An 18,144-nucleotide genomic window follows, 5' to 3' on the forward strand; every position below is an offset into this window, starting at 1 on the left:
CTTGGATGCCAGGGTGTCGTGTGGAGCACACTGTAGTGTGCACATGTACTGATGCAATATGATCAACAGGAGCAGTACTCTTCTTCACTTGTGATCATTTAAAAAACCAACAAGCAACCTTTAGGCAAATGTAAATGTAATTTTTGGAGGGGATTGTTGTTCTCTGAGGAATTATTGACATTTTTATGCTGCAAAGGCATTTAGTTCTCAAAAATAATAGTAAGCTTTTTTTAAACCCTTGACTGGAAGTCCCTGAGGAAATTGAAATAAGCAAACTAGATGAGCGCACAGATTTCATTACTTTATGAATCAAATAAACAAACAAAAAACTGAGAGTCATTATAATGACAACCAGGCATATTTTCAGCCCAGTAAAACTAGAATCTTCCCTCTAGTCCTTAGAAAGAAACTGGAAGTTAATCCGTGATGAAGGCCTTGCAGTGATGGATAAAGCCAAAGGCCTCTTCCTGCCTGAAGACGAAAACCTGAGGGAGAAAGGTGACTGGAGCCAGTTTACACTGTGGCAGCAAGGTGAGCTCCCAACTTCTAGATTGTTCTCTGCAGCCAATGACCTGAGGGGAAGAAGGCTCGAATCTTGTCAAGTTATTTCCCAGAGCTGGAATTCCCCAACTTAAAGGAAACTGCCCAGAAAAAAATATTGTTTCTTAAAACTGTATATGAACAATTATTTCTGTGCACATGTGCATGTAAATATGTGTGTGTATATGTATGTAGGTATACTCACGTGTGTATATGGATAAATATATATAAATAATATTTTGGTTTTCCTGATCTTTCTCCATTTAATGTTACATTACAAAGAGTAACCCTACTGTGTAGGCTTAACCTAAAAGTCCACCAAGTGCTAATTACTATCTTAAAAAGGACCTTCCTGGGCAGCCCTGGTGGTTCAGCAGTTTAGCACTGCCTTTGGCCCAGGGCATGATCCTGGAGACCTGGGATCGAGTCCCACGTCAGGCTCCCTGCATGGAACCTGCTTCTCCCTCTGCCTGTGTCTCTGCCTCTCTCTCTCTCTCTCTCTCTCTCTCTCTCTCTCTCATAAATAAAATCTTTAAACGAAAAAAAGGACCTTCCCTGAGCATCATTTGCTCTGTAGCATGGAGATCATGTTGCATGCCAAAATGGAGTTACCATGGCTTGGAGATGATAAGACACCAGAGTGACAAGCTATAATAACCACTGTCTGCACTCCCCAAGGATAGGAAGTGGTCACATTCAACCTAACATTCTTAGGCTTAACCCAGACTCAGGTACATACACGGGGCTCCAGTATATGTGTGTTTGATGAATTAATATATCAATCTATCCTGAAAATGAGGAGCATTGAATTTTAGCTTTAAGACTCTTTCCAGTTCTCTTCTTGAAAAATCAAGTCAGCCTGGGTTAACAGTCTATCCAAAAATAAATCCATTTTGAAGACTAAATAGTATGTGTTGCACATGTTCAGCTGCACCAAATAAATTGAGAGGAGGACAAGCAGCGGGTTTACATTAAAGGACAAATAAGCACAGTTGTTTATCTCACTTAAGCTTTCAGAATAGTTTATACATAAGAGAAAAAAGAGCTACTTCAGTAATACTTTCAAAGATACGTCCATCAGAGGAGACATCACATGATTTTTAGTGACTGTCAGCTTTTTTGCCAACAAGATTTTTTTTAAGGGAGCTACAAGGTCAATATGTGAACAATATGCTAATTTTATCTGTTGGAGTCTCACTAAAATGCATGAATTCTGTTGGCCTCAAGCATTCACAAGTTCATCTGATGCCTCAGTTGCATTAACATCCTTAGGCATTAGCATCCTTATGCTTCCTAGAACAGTGCTTAAGAATAGCACTGGCAGTAATTTCCAGAACCATAGTCTCTGCTAAAAACAGGTGCTTAGATAAAGTTGAAATCTGCAAAGCATTATAGGGCATATAAAAGTATTAAGCAAGCAAGAAAATAAATAATGCTGACAAGATTTGAAGGCAACATTTTGACTTTAAATTTGTGCTTTTAAAAAAAATTGTTTATTTGAGAGAGAGAGAGCACAAGCAGGGGGAGTGGCAGAGGAGGAGAGAAACAGGGTCCCTGCTGAGCAAGGAATCCAATGCTGGGCTTCATCCCAGGACCCTGGGATCATGACCTGAGCCACCCAGGTGCCCCAAACTTGTGCATGTTTTTAAAAATGTTTTAAGTGTGGCAAAATACATTCCTTTGGCTGTAATGTATGATACTTTCACTTGTATTGTTGCATTGTTTCCAGACAGTGATGGCATTTCTATCTTGATTTCCATTTTGACCCAAAATGATTGAGCTGTGTATTTCGGGTGAGGGCTATCATAAGCCTGTATTTTCCAATTAGTTGCAGTTAATTAAATAGAAATTGATTTCCAGTTCTTTTTTTTCTTTTTCTTTTTTTTTTTTTGTCATAAGAGAATATAAGTCACAGTTTTTCTTTTCGGAAGTTCTGTTAAGGTTCTTTGTGGCCTTTTCTTTGTGGCTCCAGGCTTCTGGGACGAATCCAGTTAACTGTCTTCTAGAAGCAAAGTCACAGTTTAAAGAGTTTTGAAGACAACTAGTACCATAGCTCACGTAGAAGCAGGATGGAATTCCTGAAGGCAGATGCTCTCTCAGGTGCTGTGACTCAAACTGGAGGGAGAATCCCGTGGCAGGAGGGGCTGGGGAAGATGTGAGGAAGGGAGGCAGCAGGACAGTTTCTGAGCCACGCTGAGATCTCAGGTTCGGACAGAGAGGCTGATGAACATCTGATTTAGTTAAGACTTAGAGTTTGTCTAGTTCTAGTTAGGAAAGGATGCTGCTGGAGAGTTGAAGGCCGTAAAGCTGTGGCTGGAAGTTTCATCTCTCTCCAGATGGTAGTGGGAATCATGATGAGTCTCCCGGTAGCATAATCAAGACTGAAGAATATTTATTCCTTTTTAAATGGCCAACTTTTGAGTTGGAGAAAAAAGACAACATCAACAAAGGTAAATAATAGTTTGTCGCCTACAAATCCATTTTCAAACTGCGAAGGGAATGTTATGGAATGTCAGTTTTGTTCAAGTTTATTAATTATCAGAATAATTGGGATGGCTCAGCCATCCCAATTTATGGATGGCTCAGCCCAGACACCTGGTTGAGTGTCTGCCTTTGGCTCAGGGCCTGATCCCAGGATCCAGGATCAAGTCCCACCTCTGCCTATGTCTCTGCCTTTCTCTCTCTCTCTCTCTGTGTGTCTCTCATGAATAAAAAAAATTTTTTTAAGTTTATTAATTATCACCAACAATGAACACTAAAATTATGGTCAGCAAATATACCATACCATACTTGGTATGCCATGCAAGAATGTGCAGTTATTCTTTCCTCCAGAACCCATAGGAGACAGTGCTAACTAATCTCAATAGCCTTCCTAGATGAGCTCAAGCAGAACTTTTGAATCCTTCTCAACAGTGTTCTAGGTAGCCACTGCCAGTTGGTCAGAATTGTCCTGCAAGATGAACCTGTTACCTCAGCAGAGCCTTGAAACTAAAAAAGATACAATCCAAGACCTTTAAAAGTCCCAACCCTATGAATATTTCTTATAAAGTGTATTCACAACAAAACAAACAAACAAACAAAAAAGTGTATTCACATGTAAACAAAGTAGCCCATTGATTCTTCCAAATCTGCGTTTACAGAACTTCTAGGGCCATCTTCCCCAAGAAACAAAGTTGATCACTTCTTGAGAGTTAAACTCAGTGAGAAATAATAAAAAAACAATAAAGCCATAATGAATTCAACTGCCGGATAGTTTCCTCCTCAGCTGAGCATTTGCTTCTCACAACTGCTTTCTACTCCATGATGTGACAAAATTATAAATTATGCTCTAAAGCATATGTTTTGGAGACCAACAATCCCAGGTTGGAGGCCTGGCTGCACCACTTGTTAGTTGTGTGATGTGAACATATTTTTGAATCTCTGAGCCTCAGAACCTCATCTGAAAAGAAACAATGAAATTTGTGCCTCAAGTATGGGGTCATTACTAGGATCAGTGAGTACTCTCAAAAGATCTGACAATTATCCGGTAGGTGATAGTAGTACCACTTTTTTATTACATCACAATCATATGTTGTATGATAATAACAGCAATGGAGGGGTGGTTCTAGGTCATGGTTACTCAGGTCATGGTTAAGAACACGGACTGGGTCCAATTTGGCTGGAATTCCTGTTGTGCCACTTATCGTGTGGCCTCCCTGTGCCTTTGTTCCTCTTCTCTAAAATAGAAGGCTAATAGCATCTGTTGTAGGCATCAGATGAGTCCTTTTAAGTATGTCAAGTTGTTCCTGGCCCACAGTGAGCACCATGGAATTGTTGTTGCACTCCTAAATCCTCGCCATCACATGTGAACACTTATGGTTACGAGTGGTAATCCACGAATGTCAAACATCTACTATATAGCTTTTCCCTCCACAGAGAATATGTGTTTACAGACTAGAAAAGATTTATTTGTCTCAGTGGCTAGAGGCACCGTCTCATATTTAGTCCTGACCAAGTGGCAGTCCCAGTGACACCCAGTCCATTAGGTTACCCACTCATTATGAGGGTTACCCACTCATTAAGGTACATCACACCTATTCACGAAGTGATATGTTTTCAGCCCTCTCTACTACGCCGGTGGGAAGTTCAGCCACCTCTAGTTCCTCCTAAAGCTTCCAGGATTCACTCAACTGCTGCCTGCATAGCATAGAGCCCAGAATTGGGGACTCCTGCCAAGCCATCCCCAGATCCTGCATAAGGGAAGGCATGGGAAGCTAGGATTAAAAATGCTTTATGGGGGATCCCTGGATGGCTCAGCGGTTTGGTGCCTGCCTTTGGCCCAGGGCGTGATGCTGGAGTCCCAGGATCAAGTTCTGCGTCGGGCTCCTGTTGTGGAGCCTGCTTCTCCCTCTGCCTGTGTCTCTGCCTCTCTCTCTCTCCCTCTCTCTCTCTCTCTCTCTCTCTTTCTCTCTATGTCTATCATGAATAAATAAATAAATCTTTTTAAAAAAATGCTTTATAAAGGGGTGCCTGGGTGGCTCAGTGGTTGAGTGCCTGCCTTTGGCTCAGGTGCATCAGTCTCCCCACAGGGAGTCTGCTTCACCCTCTGCCTATGCTTCTGCCTCTCTGTTTCTCTCAGGAATAAATAAACAAAATCTAAAAAAAAAAAAAAATGCTTTATGAAGACGTATACAGGAACCTATTTATTCAGACTGGCATTTATCATTCATCTCATTTGGGGTACTCCATTAATCACTAGAAACAGCACCTAACATTTTACTCAAAGGGCAAAAAGATTACTTAGGAAAAGCTAACATACATATAGAAGTTGTTTTCTAAAATATTGAGGTCTGTTTGAGGAGAATGCTGTTAAGTTGTATTCCTTGTAACTCTTATTTTAATTTTAGTATATGATTATCTTAGGACACAACTAACATTAACTAGATAAAATTAAACTCAGTTTTGTGTAGCAGCCCCTTGTGAAATCTTGAATAGGGAATTAAAATTTTTCTATCTTTTAAAAAAATCCATTGTTTTACTCCTCCATAAGAGCAAATAATGCTGTGTACATTTCTAAGCATATCTTTCTAAGACATAGTCATTTTGTCATTTGAAAGAAATTTGTGTAGTCCAGGATGTTTAAGACTATGTCCCAAAATTTGTGTTCCTGACACAGTTACTTATAGAAAACATCATCTCTCAGATACTCCTTCCCCTCTTCATTTAAATCCTGTTCTTTATCAACATATAAAGGATGATCTGCACAATGAAAAATACATTAAATTCCAATTAAAAATGTTTAGGTAACTCATTGATGTAGTCCTAGAAATGCATTTTTAGATTAGAAATAGAAGCTACGTTTTTCCTTAGGGAATCTACTACAAATGCTCTGACAAATTACCACAAACTTAGTAGCTTTAAAATTATACAAATGTATTATCTTTATAGCTCTGGAGCTCCGAAGTCTACAATGGTCTCATTGGGCTAAAACTAGAGTATCCTCAGGGCTGTATTCCCTCTGGAGGCTCTGGCTTCTAGACTCTGCCCACGTTCCATCTTCAAAGCCAGCAATGGCCAGTCAAGTCTGTCTCATTCTGTATCACTCTCACACTGACTATTCTGTGTCCCTCTTCCATATTGAAAGATTCTTTGATTACATGGGGCCTATCCAGTTAATCCAGGATATTCTCTTTATTTTCAGGTCAGCTGATTAGAAATCTCAGTGTCATCTGCAACCTTTATTTCCCCTTGCCATATAGCATAACATACTCATTGTCTCCTGCCTACAATATGGACACCCTTGGGAGGGGGCCATTATTTTACCTGTTACAGGGAGAAGAATAAATAGTCAACACTCACCTTGTCCATTAGATGTCCTTTGATAATCCAACAGAGTGGAGATGTCTGGTCCTTTTGCTCTGCCAGTTACTGTCAGCTACACTTCGTCTTCTTGTGTTTGCTTAGCTTTCTCATTCCTCGTGAGGGTGACAATACAGATTGCACATGGTCAAAACGGGAAGACTTAAAGTCTTCCTATGATTTGTTTCTAACAAAATGACTTTATCATTTCTCGTTCTAGGAAGAAAAAATGAAAATGCCTGTAAAGGAGCTCCTAAAACCTGTTCTTTACTAGATAAATTTCCTGAGACAACAGGATGCAGAAGAGGACAGGTACCAAACGTGTCTTCAGTGATGGGAAGAACGCAGTTAGTTATTAGGAATAAGGGAGTGCTGACATTTCTAAAGAAACATTTATCTGGCCCAGCAAAGGCATCTTTTTTTCACTCTCCAATGAAACGTAATTTCTTGTGGTTGAAGTCAGAATTGAGGGAGGGAACTATTCAGTGTTTAGCTCCTTGTGGGAAATGTGAGTCCTTATTTTGATAACAAAGAAATAAGATGAGAATAAAAATTCTGAGTCTTACAAAGGTTCATATCCAAGTTGATAGTAATTTTATCCTGTCACTTGAATTTAGCATTTCCCCCACCCCTCAATAAATGGATGACCAGTTTGTTATATTTTCTGCGCAGATCAAATATTCCATTATGCACCCGGGAACTCACGTGTGGCCACACACGGGGCCCACCAACTGCAGACTCCGAATGCATCTGGGCTTGGTGATTCCCAAAGAAGGCTGTAAGATCCGATGCGCCAATGAGACCAAGTAAGTTTCCTCCCATCATTGTCTCTTTTATCACCTCTGAGGATAGGTGTTCATTACAACCAATCTGTTCACTCGGGTTATTTCTCCTCCTTTGTCGCTACAGTAGGCTGGAGTGGGTGATAATCCAAACTTGAGTCTGTGTCCCTTCTTTGTTCTTTCTGTTAGTCTGGAGGCACTCCTCAGTTCGAGGGCTTTCTTCCCTAATCATTTCTCCCCACGCCACTCTCAACTTGCTGAAGAGCCTCCTCGCTCTTCTAGATGGACAGACTGGCATTCAGAGTCAGCGATCTTATAGTGAGCCCTGAAGAAAATACTCAGTGATGTCTCTGTGTTTTGCTCTAGAGGAGGCAGCGTGGTGCAACAGAAGCAGACTGCCTTTTTCAAATCTCAGCTCTGCCACCTAATCCTGTATAACCTTGGCCAGTTCTTTAATCCCCTCGAGCCTCAGCCTCCTTATTTATAAAATTGGCAGTGATGCTATCTGCTATGCAGGATTGTTGTAGGATTACATGAAATAATGCATACAAGGCACTGAGCCCACATCCTAGCATGAGTGGGACATGGTGAACATTAGGCCCTTCTCCCCATGCCTTTCGCTGTCCTAATCCTATTATTCCATCCACCTGGGATGCCCTTCTTTTCACCCATCCAAAATAAACCCGTTACTAAGATCCAATGCCATTTCATAAAAAGGAGCCTCTTTCCTGACTTACTAGAATGTATATAGTGTATATTCCCAATAATCCTATTCTTTCTCTTCCATTGCTTTTTATCAATTAGCAGATGTTAGCCTAATCTCTAGAAGCTCCTAGAGGTCAGAAACCAAGTTGCTATCTTCCTGGATATTTGTCATGGTCCTCAGTAGAGATCTGATGGAGTGGGATGTTCAAGAGTACACAGTCATTTATTTGGTTATTGACAGAGACTGGCCTGCCCTGGGACATGGGGCAGCACAAAGTGCTGTGGGAGATTCGAAGTTGGATCAGATGGGAGCCTTCCCCTGCCAGACATACCTGATCAGGGACATAACACAGGCTCAAATGTCGTGAGTCCTAAGAGAGGTAGAGATAAAAATGCTACAGATGGTCAACGGGCAAGTAACTCATTTGCTGCCAAGATTTGAGAATCTTGACAGTGGTGATTTTTAAAGATGGGTAGGTTTGGGAATTCAAAGCTGAGATAAAAGGGCATTTCAGGCTGAAAGCATAGGATCTGCAAAGGCACAGAAGCCAAAAATTATAGGGCACGTGTGAAGAATATGGAGTGATTTCAGCAACCAAGAGTGTAGGGTTCTGTCATGTGGATAAACCAAAGCATGTTAAAATTTTCAAGAGTTTATTTGAGCACGCACCAGTTCACATCAGGTAATGTCAAACTCTAAGGGTGGTTAGGATTTTCTAGGACAGGAGCTGGGGACAGGGTTCCTATAGAGAAGATGCTTAATTAAGTAAATCAAAGCGAGTATTTGGTTATAGTGGAAGTGGTTGCCTTTCTTGGGGAAGCCCAGTTGGCTGGCTGTGATTGGTTGCTCTTCGGCTTCATTTTCTCAGATTCAAGGGCATTGATTCTGGCTTAGGCTGTGGTATGCTTATGTAGCCCTCCAAGACATTAGAGTCACCCCCTTGTCTAAAAACTTTAAGAGCACATTTAGAATAAGGTCAGAAAAAGTGAAAGAGTGGAATAGAAGCCCAGTCATAGAAGGCTTTGAATACCAACGAGTGGGATCAGAGCTTTGTCAGGAAGGTATTCTGGAAGCCCTGGGGGACAAAAGCTGTATGGTGGAAGAGAGGAAGAACAGTTAACAGCCCGCCACAGCAGCCTGCCCAAGAAGATCCTGGAAACAAAGGGAGAGTAAAAAGCAGCCGCAGGAGATATGAAAATCGACTCAAGTGAATCCCAAGTGTGGTGCAAGGGAGGGGAAGTTCAAGGTGACTTGGCGGTGTCCATTTTGGTCAGTAGGAGGCTTTTGATGCTTTAGCAAATACTGAGATCTTAGGAGGTGTGAGGCAATTTCAGGGAAATGGATAATGAGTTCTGTGTTTGTATATATTTTATTTAAGTTGCTATTGGAGCACAGTGGTGGAAACATTCAGAAGTCGGCTGGATACAGATGCCTGGAGCTCAGGAGAGAAATCAAGTCTAGACATAAAGGTTCAAGAGGCAGGCTTAGCAGGAGGTTCCGGGGGAAGCTTGAGACTCCGAGAACACATCCACACTTAGAAGACAGACAAAGGAGAACCACCAGGAGATGGGGCGGTGGAGGGCAGGGGGGGCGGGACCAGGACTGTTGTGCCCAAGATTGCAAACCTGAGAAACCACCAAGGAGCCGACACCAATGCAAACACACGAGGGTTTATTTACAAGCTCCAGCTTGGGTCCAAGTAAACCAGACACAGGGGAGCAGGGACTTGGACCCCAGGTGGGTTTCAGCTGAGTTTTAAGGGCTGGTCTAGGGGACCTCCAGAAGGGCTGGAGGAATTTCTCAAGTTCTGTTTACATTCTGATATGGGGCTTTCAAGGGCTTTGAGCTCTGTTCTTATTCTAATAGGGGCTTTCTAGGATGTTAAGCTGTAAGCTGTTTTCTTCCTGTAACTGAAGTAAGGTAAAGTTTAGCTCTTATTCACAGGGGCCTGGGATGGCTGTACTTGTGCTAACGCTGAACTTAAAGTGGAATGGCCTTAATTTTCTCGGCCTCCACAAGGACGACAGTCAGAGATAGCTGAACAGGGAGAGATTCCTCCCCAGATGGCATGAATCTTTCAGGCCCTTGGGAACTCCATTTGGGTCTGCAGGATCTCCACCAAAAGGAAGAGGGGTAAGGACACAGCGGGGGGACCCAGAGAATACAGAGAATGCAGAGGGTTACAAGATCGAATAACTAGAGGCGGTAAAGAAAGAGAAGAGAACTAGGCCAATTTCTTGAGTACTGCCTGATGGTTATAAACTTGTTTGTTATCTTTGCCTCTGCCTCTCCTTCCCTGCCTCTCTCACTCCTGGCCTCCCTCCCTCCTGCTTTCCAGGTATTTTTTAAAATTTCTGGTCTGTTCTGCTTCTAGTTACTCTAGGAAAAAATCACTAGACAAAGCCCACTTAGGAATAGGTAGAGAAGGACATGCGCAAACTGATCCTAGTCATCAGAGGCTGGAGGCAATAAGGCCAGGCTGAAGGAATGTATGTGGCAGCGAGGAAGGGGAGCAGGTGGACAGTGCCAGAGCTGAAATGAGAAGCCAAGCAGAACTCTCACCTTGTGACGCCAGGAGAGGTGTCCCAGCAGAGCCTACACAGTGCATTCCCCGCCCCAGGCTCCCAGCAAACACCTGGGGACCGGGCTTGACAAAGGAAGGGACAGCTACCGCCCCCAAGTCAAAACCATGCTGGGGTTACCTGTCTTGACCTGCCACAAGTAGCCCCAGTCCTACAACTCACATGGAGGGCGAGCTTGAGTAAGAAAGGTAACATGGCAGGCCCTTGCTTTCCACTGCGCTAAAACGTAACCTTCTTTACGTGACAGGAAGTACCTGTTGATAACAATAACTTGCAGATGGTGTTTTTTGCAGTGATTATTAACAGGTACTTTCCACCCACCTCCCTATGGTTGGGCCAGGAAGCTGATTTTGCAGAAGATAAAATGCTTCTTGTTCTCAACCCCAGAGAGCCCAGAAGGATCAGTGCCTTTCCGCCTCATCATGATTGCTGGTCAACACCCTTCCCTGTGTCCCTTCTCTCATACTTCATATTGTGTTACATTCTCATCCTCAGCAAGCCTTAACTCAAGGGTGATTGGGTCAGGTTAAGTGCCTCATTACAAAAATGGTGTCTTTCATAAGAGAAATGGGTCAGTTAAAATACCGTGTGATGCTTACAGTGAAAATAGCTTGATAGCTGAAGAGTAGACAGGTGGTTTCTAAACTCCAAAGACAGAAAGACTGTCATAGGAAACCTGGAAGTTTCACACTGTTATAGAAATACTGTTAGTGTGGAAAGAGAAACATATACCAAGAAATCAGACTTCCTTGTGCTAGGCAACAGGAAGCAATTTTCAGAGCCTCTCAACTTCCAAAAGAGTAGTTTACCCGTAACAATTTGCACATTGGAGTTCTCAGGTATTAATAATGACATTGCTGTTTCTCCAGCGCTGTGTGGGTCCTGCTAGCATGCATGTTGTTTAAATATTCCATCACTGCAAAACATAGCGCAGCAATTTTTATCTGAAGATGAGCTTGCAGATATGCAGCCTCTTATATAAATTAAATGATCATTTAAAATTAATAAATGCCCTCTGACCGTAAAACTGATGCATGATGCATATTCCTTGTACGTAATTTGTAAAACACAGAGAAGCACGACAGAAAAAAAGGTAAATATTACTTTTGATCTTGATACTCAGAGATATTGCCCAGACGCGTCTCAGTGCCTGCATGTTCGTGAGAAGGAGGAGAGGAACCCAGTAATGATAAATAGCGTGCTTGCTGTGCGAAGCAGCTCTGAGGATGCCACACACATGAATCTCTCAATCCTTACAACAATCCTAAGGGATTATTAAAATTTCTATTTTACAGCTGGGGAGACTGAGGTATAAAGATGCCAAGTAACTTCCCCAAGGTCGCTCAGCTTAGTGCTGAATTTGTGTTAGTTTCCTAGGGCTGCCATAACAAATTACTACAAACTGGATGACTTAAAACAACAGAAATTCATTCTCTTGTAGTTCTAGAGTCCAGAAGTCTGAAGTCAGGTATTGGGAGGGCTGGTTTCTTCTAGAGGCTCTGAGGGAGAATGTGTGCCCTGCACCTCCTCTGGCTTCTGGTAGCTGCCAGCCGTCCTTGGTGTTTCTTGGCTTGTAGACACATCACTCCAGTGTCTGCCTCTACCAGCACATCACCTTCCCCCATGTCTTCTCTCCTTCTCTCTCTCTCTCTCTCTCTCTCTTTTTAAGATTTATTTATTTATTTAAGAGAAAGAGAGAGAGAGAGCTTTGGAAGAAGGAGAGAGTCTCAGGCAGACTCCCTACTGAGCCTGATGTGGGGCTCGATCCCACAACCCTGAGATCACAGCCTGAGCCAAAATCAAGAGTTGGATGCTCAACTGACTGAGCCACATAGGTACCCCTCCCCTTCTCTTTCATAATGGCACTTATCATTGGATTTAAAGCCCAGCCTAAACCAGATGGTCTCATCTCAAGATCTTTAATTTCATTACAACCCTAAAGACCTTTTTTTCCAAATAAGGTTATATTCACAGTTTCCAGGTGGACTTACTTTTTAGGGGAGGTCACCATTCAGCCCACTACAATATTGGAATCAAGATTTGGTCCCAGGCAGTCTGGCTTGAAAGTCTGTGTAACCTCAACCCCATACCCTCACTATGTATAGGTTTCTGACCTTTTAGGGTTTTGGTGGTGGTTGTGGTTACAAAACTAAGATCATTCTGAGGTGCATGGGTGGCTCAGTTGGTCAAGCGTCTGCCTTTGGCTTGGGTCATGATCTCATGGTCCAGGGATCAAGCCCCCCATTGGGTTCCCTGCTCCGTGGGGAGTCTGCTTCTTCTTCTCCCGCTGCCTTTCCCTCTGCCTGTGTACGTGCTCTCTCTGTGTCTCAAATAAATTAATAAAATCTTTAAAAAATAAAATAAAAACAAAACTAAGATCATCCTACACTTAAAAGTTGATCACTGTGAATGCTAGTTTTCATTTCCAGACAACAAGGAAGAGAAAGCAGCTGGACAGTATCCATATTTGGACCACTTGTGTCACCCCTGACAGGCCATGCTTTGCAGCCTGTCAAAAGAGCTCATTTATGATCTTGATCCAAAGCTGAATGAACTTAAGTCAGTGGATAAACATGCTACCAGCAAGCAGGAACTAATTGTTGTTAACCTCATGGAGTGACCAAGTTGTTTGAACTTTGGATGATCCCAGACAGGAATTCTTTCTACTCAGTCTCCAAAAAGGGCTCCAGGACATGCTAGAACCAGGCTGCAGGAAAGAAGAGTGACCATGTGGTTCCTCCAGGAGATTCAGCATTATTGCCTACAAATTGCCAGCACAAAATATTGGACAAGACTAATACATACCAGGAAAGCGTGAGTCAGCACTAATGTCAGTATCATGCTGAAGAAATGAATTTGGCAATAAGTCATTTAATTCCTGTCTCTGTTGCTGTAAAAATAATGGCCCTTTACCGTAACATACTTCAGTTTGTAACATATTTTTCCCATTAATATCTCAAGTTTCTAATTAGGAAGAGCATGTGGAAGACATACTATAATATTAACAGTAAGAGAAAGATTTAATTTTTAAAGCCACCATGAAATTGTTCATAGGCAGCATTTGTTTTGTTTTTATAAAGCGTCTAAAAAGATAAAGTCTTCAAATTTTCCCTGGAATCCAAGCTCTTCTGTTTCACAAAATGTAACCATCTTCCATCCCAACCATAATGTGACTTTATCTGTAAGTCATTGCTCAAGTCTGTCCATCTGGGCTGCAGGTTGAAAATGACATTTTAACTAGATATGTTTCCTGAAGATTTGTTATTGAATAGGTAACATTTTGCCCTTTCTTCCTTTCCTTGAGCAACTTGGTGAACTAAAAGCATCAGTCAGAGCCTCTTTGTCCCTGTTCTAGTTGGCACAGTGTGTCTACGGCATTCATCCACATGGATACACAGTGACACTTCTACTGGAATGGCGGTTCCCACATGGAATATGAATCATCTGCAAACGTTTTGTTTGTTGAACTGATTGTTGAAAAATTGCAAAGTTGGAATCCATTCCACTACAACAATTGTAAATGACGTGGAGGTTCCTGGGTCAGCCCTCCGAAGCTTTTAACTCACAATCTTTTAGACGATGTGCATAACCTGTCTAAGCCTTGATTTCCTCATCGGTGAGATGGGAAAAGAATCAAAGCCTATCTTTCTATGGTTTTGAGTTTTAAAGCAATCCATAGAGTTGCCCTCAGAACTCTATTTACGGAGTACTGTGTGGTAAATGCACTCAGTGGACTTGATCTTTTACCGTCCTCTCATCTGATGGCTGCAGAAATGGAGACTTTTGTCCCTTATATTCCAAGGAGTGAGACCAAGCACTCCTACACCATTGGAAGTGGTTCATGTAACCTGGAGGGCGCATTCTGACAGGGAGGAGGTGAAACTTTAAGGAATTAGGAAAGGAGAACCAGATAGAGAACCATGGTATGCCAGGCCAGAGTTGGTGGAGGGATGGTACAGATACAGATAGGGACCGTGATTTGATAGGCATGAGGCCAGGAGGGATGCCAGAGAACAGAGGACCAGCAGGAGCACAGCTGATAGCTCTACCCCACCCCCTGCATTTCTCTTTTTCCTCTCTATCCCCCTACCCTAGAAATAGAGGTATGTGGGGGAGTGGGCACTGGCATCCCATTGGAGGCCTTATGAGTGATTCTTCTGCCTTTTCTCTTTCTTTGTCCTTTTTTGGCTTTCTCAGCTGTGTTACAGAGCCCTCTGCTACTGGTTGACCTAAGACCAAGAGGAGGAAGCCCAAAGCTTCCACAGAGGTAGCAGTGGGGTGAACAGGAGGGCATAATCTGGAATCCCCAGGCCTGTGTGGAGAAGAGGGAAGCCCTGTGGCAGCTGGGCAGGGGCTCTTCCATGAGGGGCTGGGAGATATGCTGGGGGTGTGTATATATACAATCTGTTGGGAAGATTGCTTCTTTGTGAAGTTAGCCATCTTTTATTGGAATTAATATTTTGACAGTAAACAAAATGGCAAATATACCCACTCCTCAGATGAAAGCTTAAGTAAATCCTATGAAATGTAATATGAAGACTGACATCCTAACCAATAGCTTAGCTCAGAGAATTAAGAGAATTTTAGTGCTGAAAGGAGCCTTAGAGGCCATCTTATCTACCTCTGTCATTGCACAAATAGGGAAACTGAGGCCCCTACATGAACTGCTTTATCACATGGCTAGATCACAGCTGTCAGAACAAGAATACAGGTGTCCTAGACTCCAGAAAAGTGCTTTGTCCAGATAGATAGATAGATAGATAGATAGATAGATAGATAGATAGATAGATAGACAGGCAGACAGACAAAGAATTGTGTGTGTGTGTGTTTCTGTCTGCATATATTAGGTAGAGAGAGAGAAGAGTTTTACATTTCAATTCTAGTATGTGCCAGGATTTCCAATGCAGTCAGAACTGAGGGATTTCAGTAGATCAGAATTAATAAGCACTGTGTTAAGTAGCCTCACTCCTGAGCTCTTTGACCCTTCCGTGTATTCCACTCAGCCTGTAAAACACCTTACAGGCTACCTCACCACAGCAGCTAGCTACCGGCACTAAGAATATCCCCCTTGTACCCTGATCTTGAGCCAAAGGTTTGGGCTCTAACAAAGCAAGGCTGGTGACTTTCTGTTTCTTCCACAGAATCACAGTATCAGAATGACTCCTTTGCTGAAAAGTTAGAACCATGTCTCTTGCCTACCTCAGAACATTTTAGCAAAGATCACCAAGCTATGATCAGTTAAAGTTTTTAGGTGAAAGACTCTGTAAGCATCTAATAGGATTATTGTTGATGACAGTTCGGTGACCCAATTATGGTTGTTAGGTATGTACCTCCACCATTATATTGGTGTCATTAATTATAACTTGAAAACTGAGAAATTATATGATATTGCTTTATTTGGGGCCAGATACTCTTGTATCTTTTGCAAACCAGGATGAGGCATTCTTCCCATAAGGGTAAGAAATTCTAATGGTCAGATGAGGTAGCCCCCTGGGGAAAAGGTACAGCTTCCCCACTCTGGTCCTGTGTTTCTGAATCCTCAGAGAAAGGCCATGTGAGCACCATCAGGAAGCTCAAAGACGACTCTGAAAAATCTTTTCTCCAGAGGGCACTTTTCATGTCATACTTTGAGTAACTTAATCATATTTGGTGGAACTTTGCTCACAAAGCAAGTGGCCTGAAAACTGTTTCTTGCATTGCAAGGAGAGTCTTTGTCATTCAGAAGAGATCTAAAGACCTTTGACCTCTTTAGCTCTATCTTTCTTTGTGGAAAACCTCATCCTTTCCCAACCACACAAGCCACCTATGACTGCTTAACCCCAGTCATTCAGCCTGCATGTTGCTTGTGTGGGATTTTTTTGTTCTGCCCTTTGAGGTTAATTAGGGCTGCACTTTTTGTCACATTTGCCCTCTCATAAGTGAAAGACACCAGTTTTGAAGTATTCGAAAGGAATCTACATTAATACTTGGGTATCTTTGCTGTTTTCTGGGAAAATAGTGAAAGAAAATGGAAGGGCAAAATGAAGATACTGGGACATGCTTCCCCATGAGTTTATGGCCCTAGAGGAATCCAGCTCTTTGGAATACCTCCTAGATTTTTTGTTTTAAAAAAATTGTTTCGGGGCACTTGGGTGCCTCCATCGGTTAAGCATTTGACTCTTTGTTTCAACTCAGATGATGATCTCAAGGTCCTGAGATTGAGTCTCGAGTTGGGCTCCATGCTCAGTGCAGTCCCTCTCCCTCTGCTCCTCCCCCCATTCCTTCTCTCTCACTGTCTCATATATAAATAAAATCTTTTAAAAAATTGTTTCATCAGTTGTTTATGCTGGTCCATTTTGACTGAATATCTGAAAAGCCATGGACCAATGGTCATTAAATTGCACATTTATAGGCACTGGTGTTCCTTGAATAAATCAGTGTGTTTCAACACTAAAAGCTCGTCCCAATTCACAGGGAATTTCAGTTCATGAATAATGTGCTCAAGATTTTGCTCCCATAAAGCATCCCTAAGTCTTTGGCTTTCTTACACCCATCAGAATCTAGTGAAAAATATAATTTTGCACAACCTAGGATTTTCTATTTGGGTCTTTGAATTACTTCCAATATTTTAAGTAGATTCTGGATTATTTGCCACTCAGAAAACATTGAGAACCACTTGTCATTGCAACACAAAGTGTACTTTGCAGATTCTCTGAAGGATTTTTGATATCTCACCCCCTTGGAAGATTTTCAGTTTTCTCAAATGAAGGCAAATTCATAGGGCATGAAGCCAAGGTTATTTTTGGTAACATTATACCACTTCCATACATTATCACCTCTTTTATCTTGTCTCTATTTTTTCCCTGTATTTTTCTTCAACCTCTGTTTTATGTTCTCTATCATTAATCGAATATCTACCATGTGCCCGTCAGATGCTAATCCTCACAGCAGCTGTGCTGATAAAGACCCAAAGGCTCATGTATGCCGAGTAACTCAGCCCAGGTCGCATAGTAGTAAATGGCAGAGCCAAGAAGCTTAAATACGTTTCCCTTCAGGGCCATAACTTGTTCTTTGTGCCATGCTGTTTCACTCCCCCTCTCTCTTCTACCACGTTCCCCTTTGCCTTTCCCTTTTTTTTTTTCCTTTTCAATAGTGGTGAAGTGCACATAACATAAAAGTTACCAACCCATTTCTAAATGTGCATACAGTTTGGTGGTGTTACGTAGGATCATATTGTGCTTCCATCGCCAGTATCCAACCATCCGCAGGACTCTTCACCTTACTAAAGCCCCGCACACACAAAACAACAACTCACCATCATTCTTTCTATCTGTGTGGATTTGATAACTCTAGGTACTGCCTATAAGCGGAATCATGCGATATTTCTTCTTGTGTGATTGCTTTATTTCACTTAGCAAAATGTCATAATGCCCATGTTGTAGCATTGTCTGGATTTTCCTTTCATCTAAGCCTGAATAATATTTCATTGACTGCTTATACCACATTTTATCCACTCGTTGGTCAGTGGACACTAGGGTTGCCACCACTTTTTGACTACTATCAGTATTGCTGCTGTACACATGGGTGCCCTGCTTTTCCCTTTTGAGAGTACAACCCCCCCCCTTATCTTTTGCCTGTTTAAGTTTTTCAGTGGTACCCATGGACATTGCATAATCTCACCAATAACACTAAGACCTAGAAAGTCACCAGACTGTAT

The 18,144-nt window shown here is 42.1% G+C and overlaps 1 protein-coding gene across 2 annotated transcripts in view; it reads left to right on the plus strand.

The window, feature by feature from the left end:
* The window catches only part of ASPH (aspartate beta-hydroxylase), a 211,438-nt gene that overhangs the window by 189,684 nt on the left and 3,610 nt on the right, over positions 1 to 18,144 (plus strand). For both annotated transcript variants that reach the window (XM_041769500.1, XM_041769501.1), the window contains exons 22-24: positions 396 to 531; positions 6,599 to 6,690; positions 7,051 to 7,184. In XM_041769500.1, coding sequence (XP_041625434.1) covers positions 396 to 531; positions 6,599 to 6,690; positions 7,051 to 7,184 — 362 coding nt within the window. The remainder of the gene's footprint in view (positions 1 to 395; positions 532 to 6,598; positions 6,691 to 7,050; positions 7,185 to 18,144) is intronic.

Source organism: Vulpes lagopus, chromosome 9 (assembly GCF_018345385.1).
Source record: "Vulpes lagopus strain Blue_001 chromosome 9, ASM1834538v1, whole genome shotgun sequence".
Taxonomy (NCBI): domain Eukaryota; kingdom Metazoa; phylum Chordata; class Mammalia; order Carnivora; family Canidae; genus Vulpes; species Vulpes lagopus.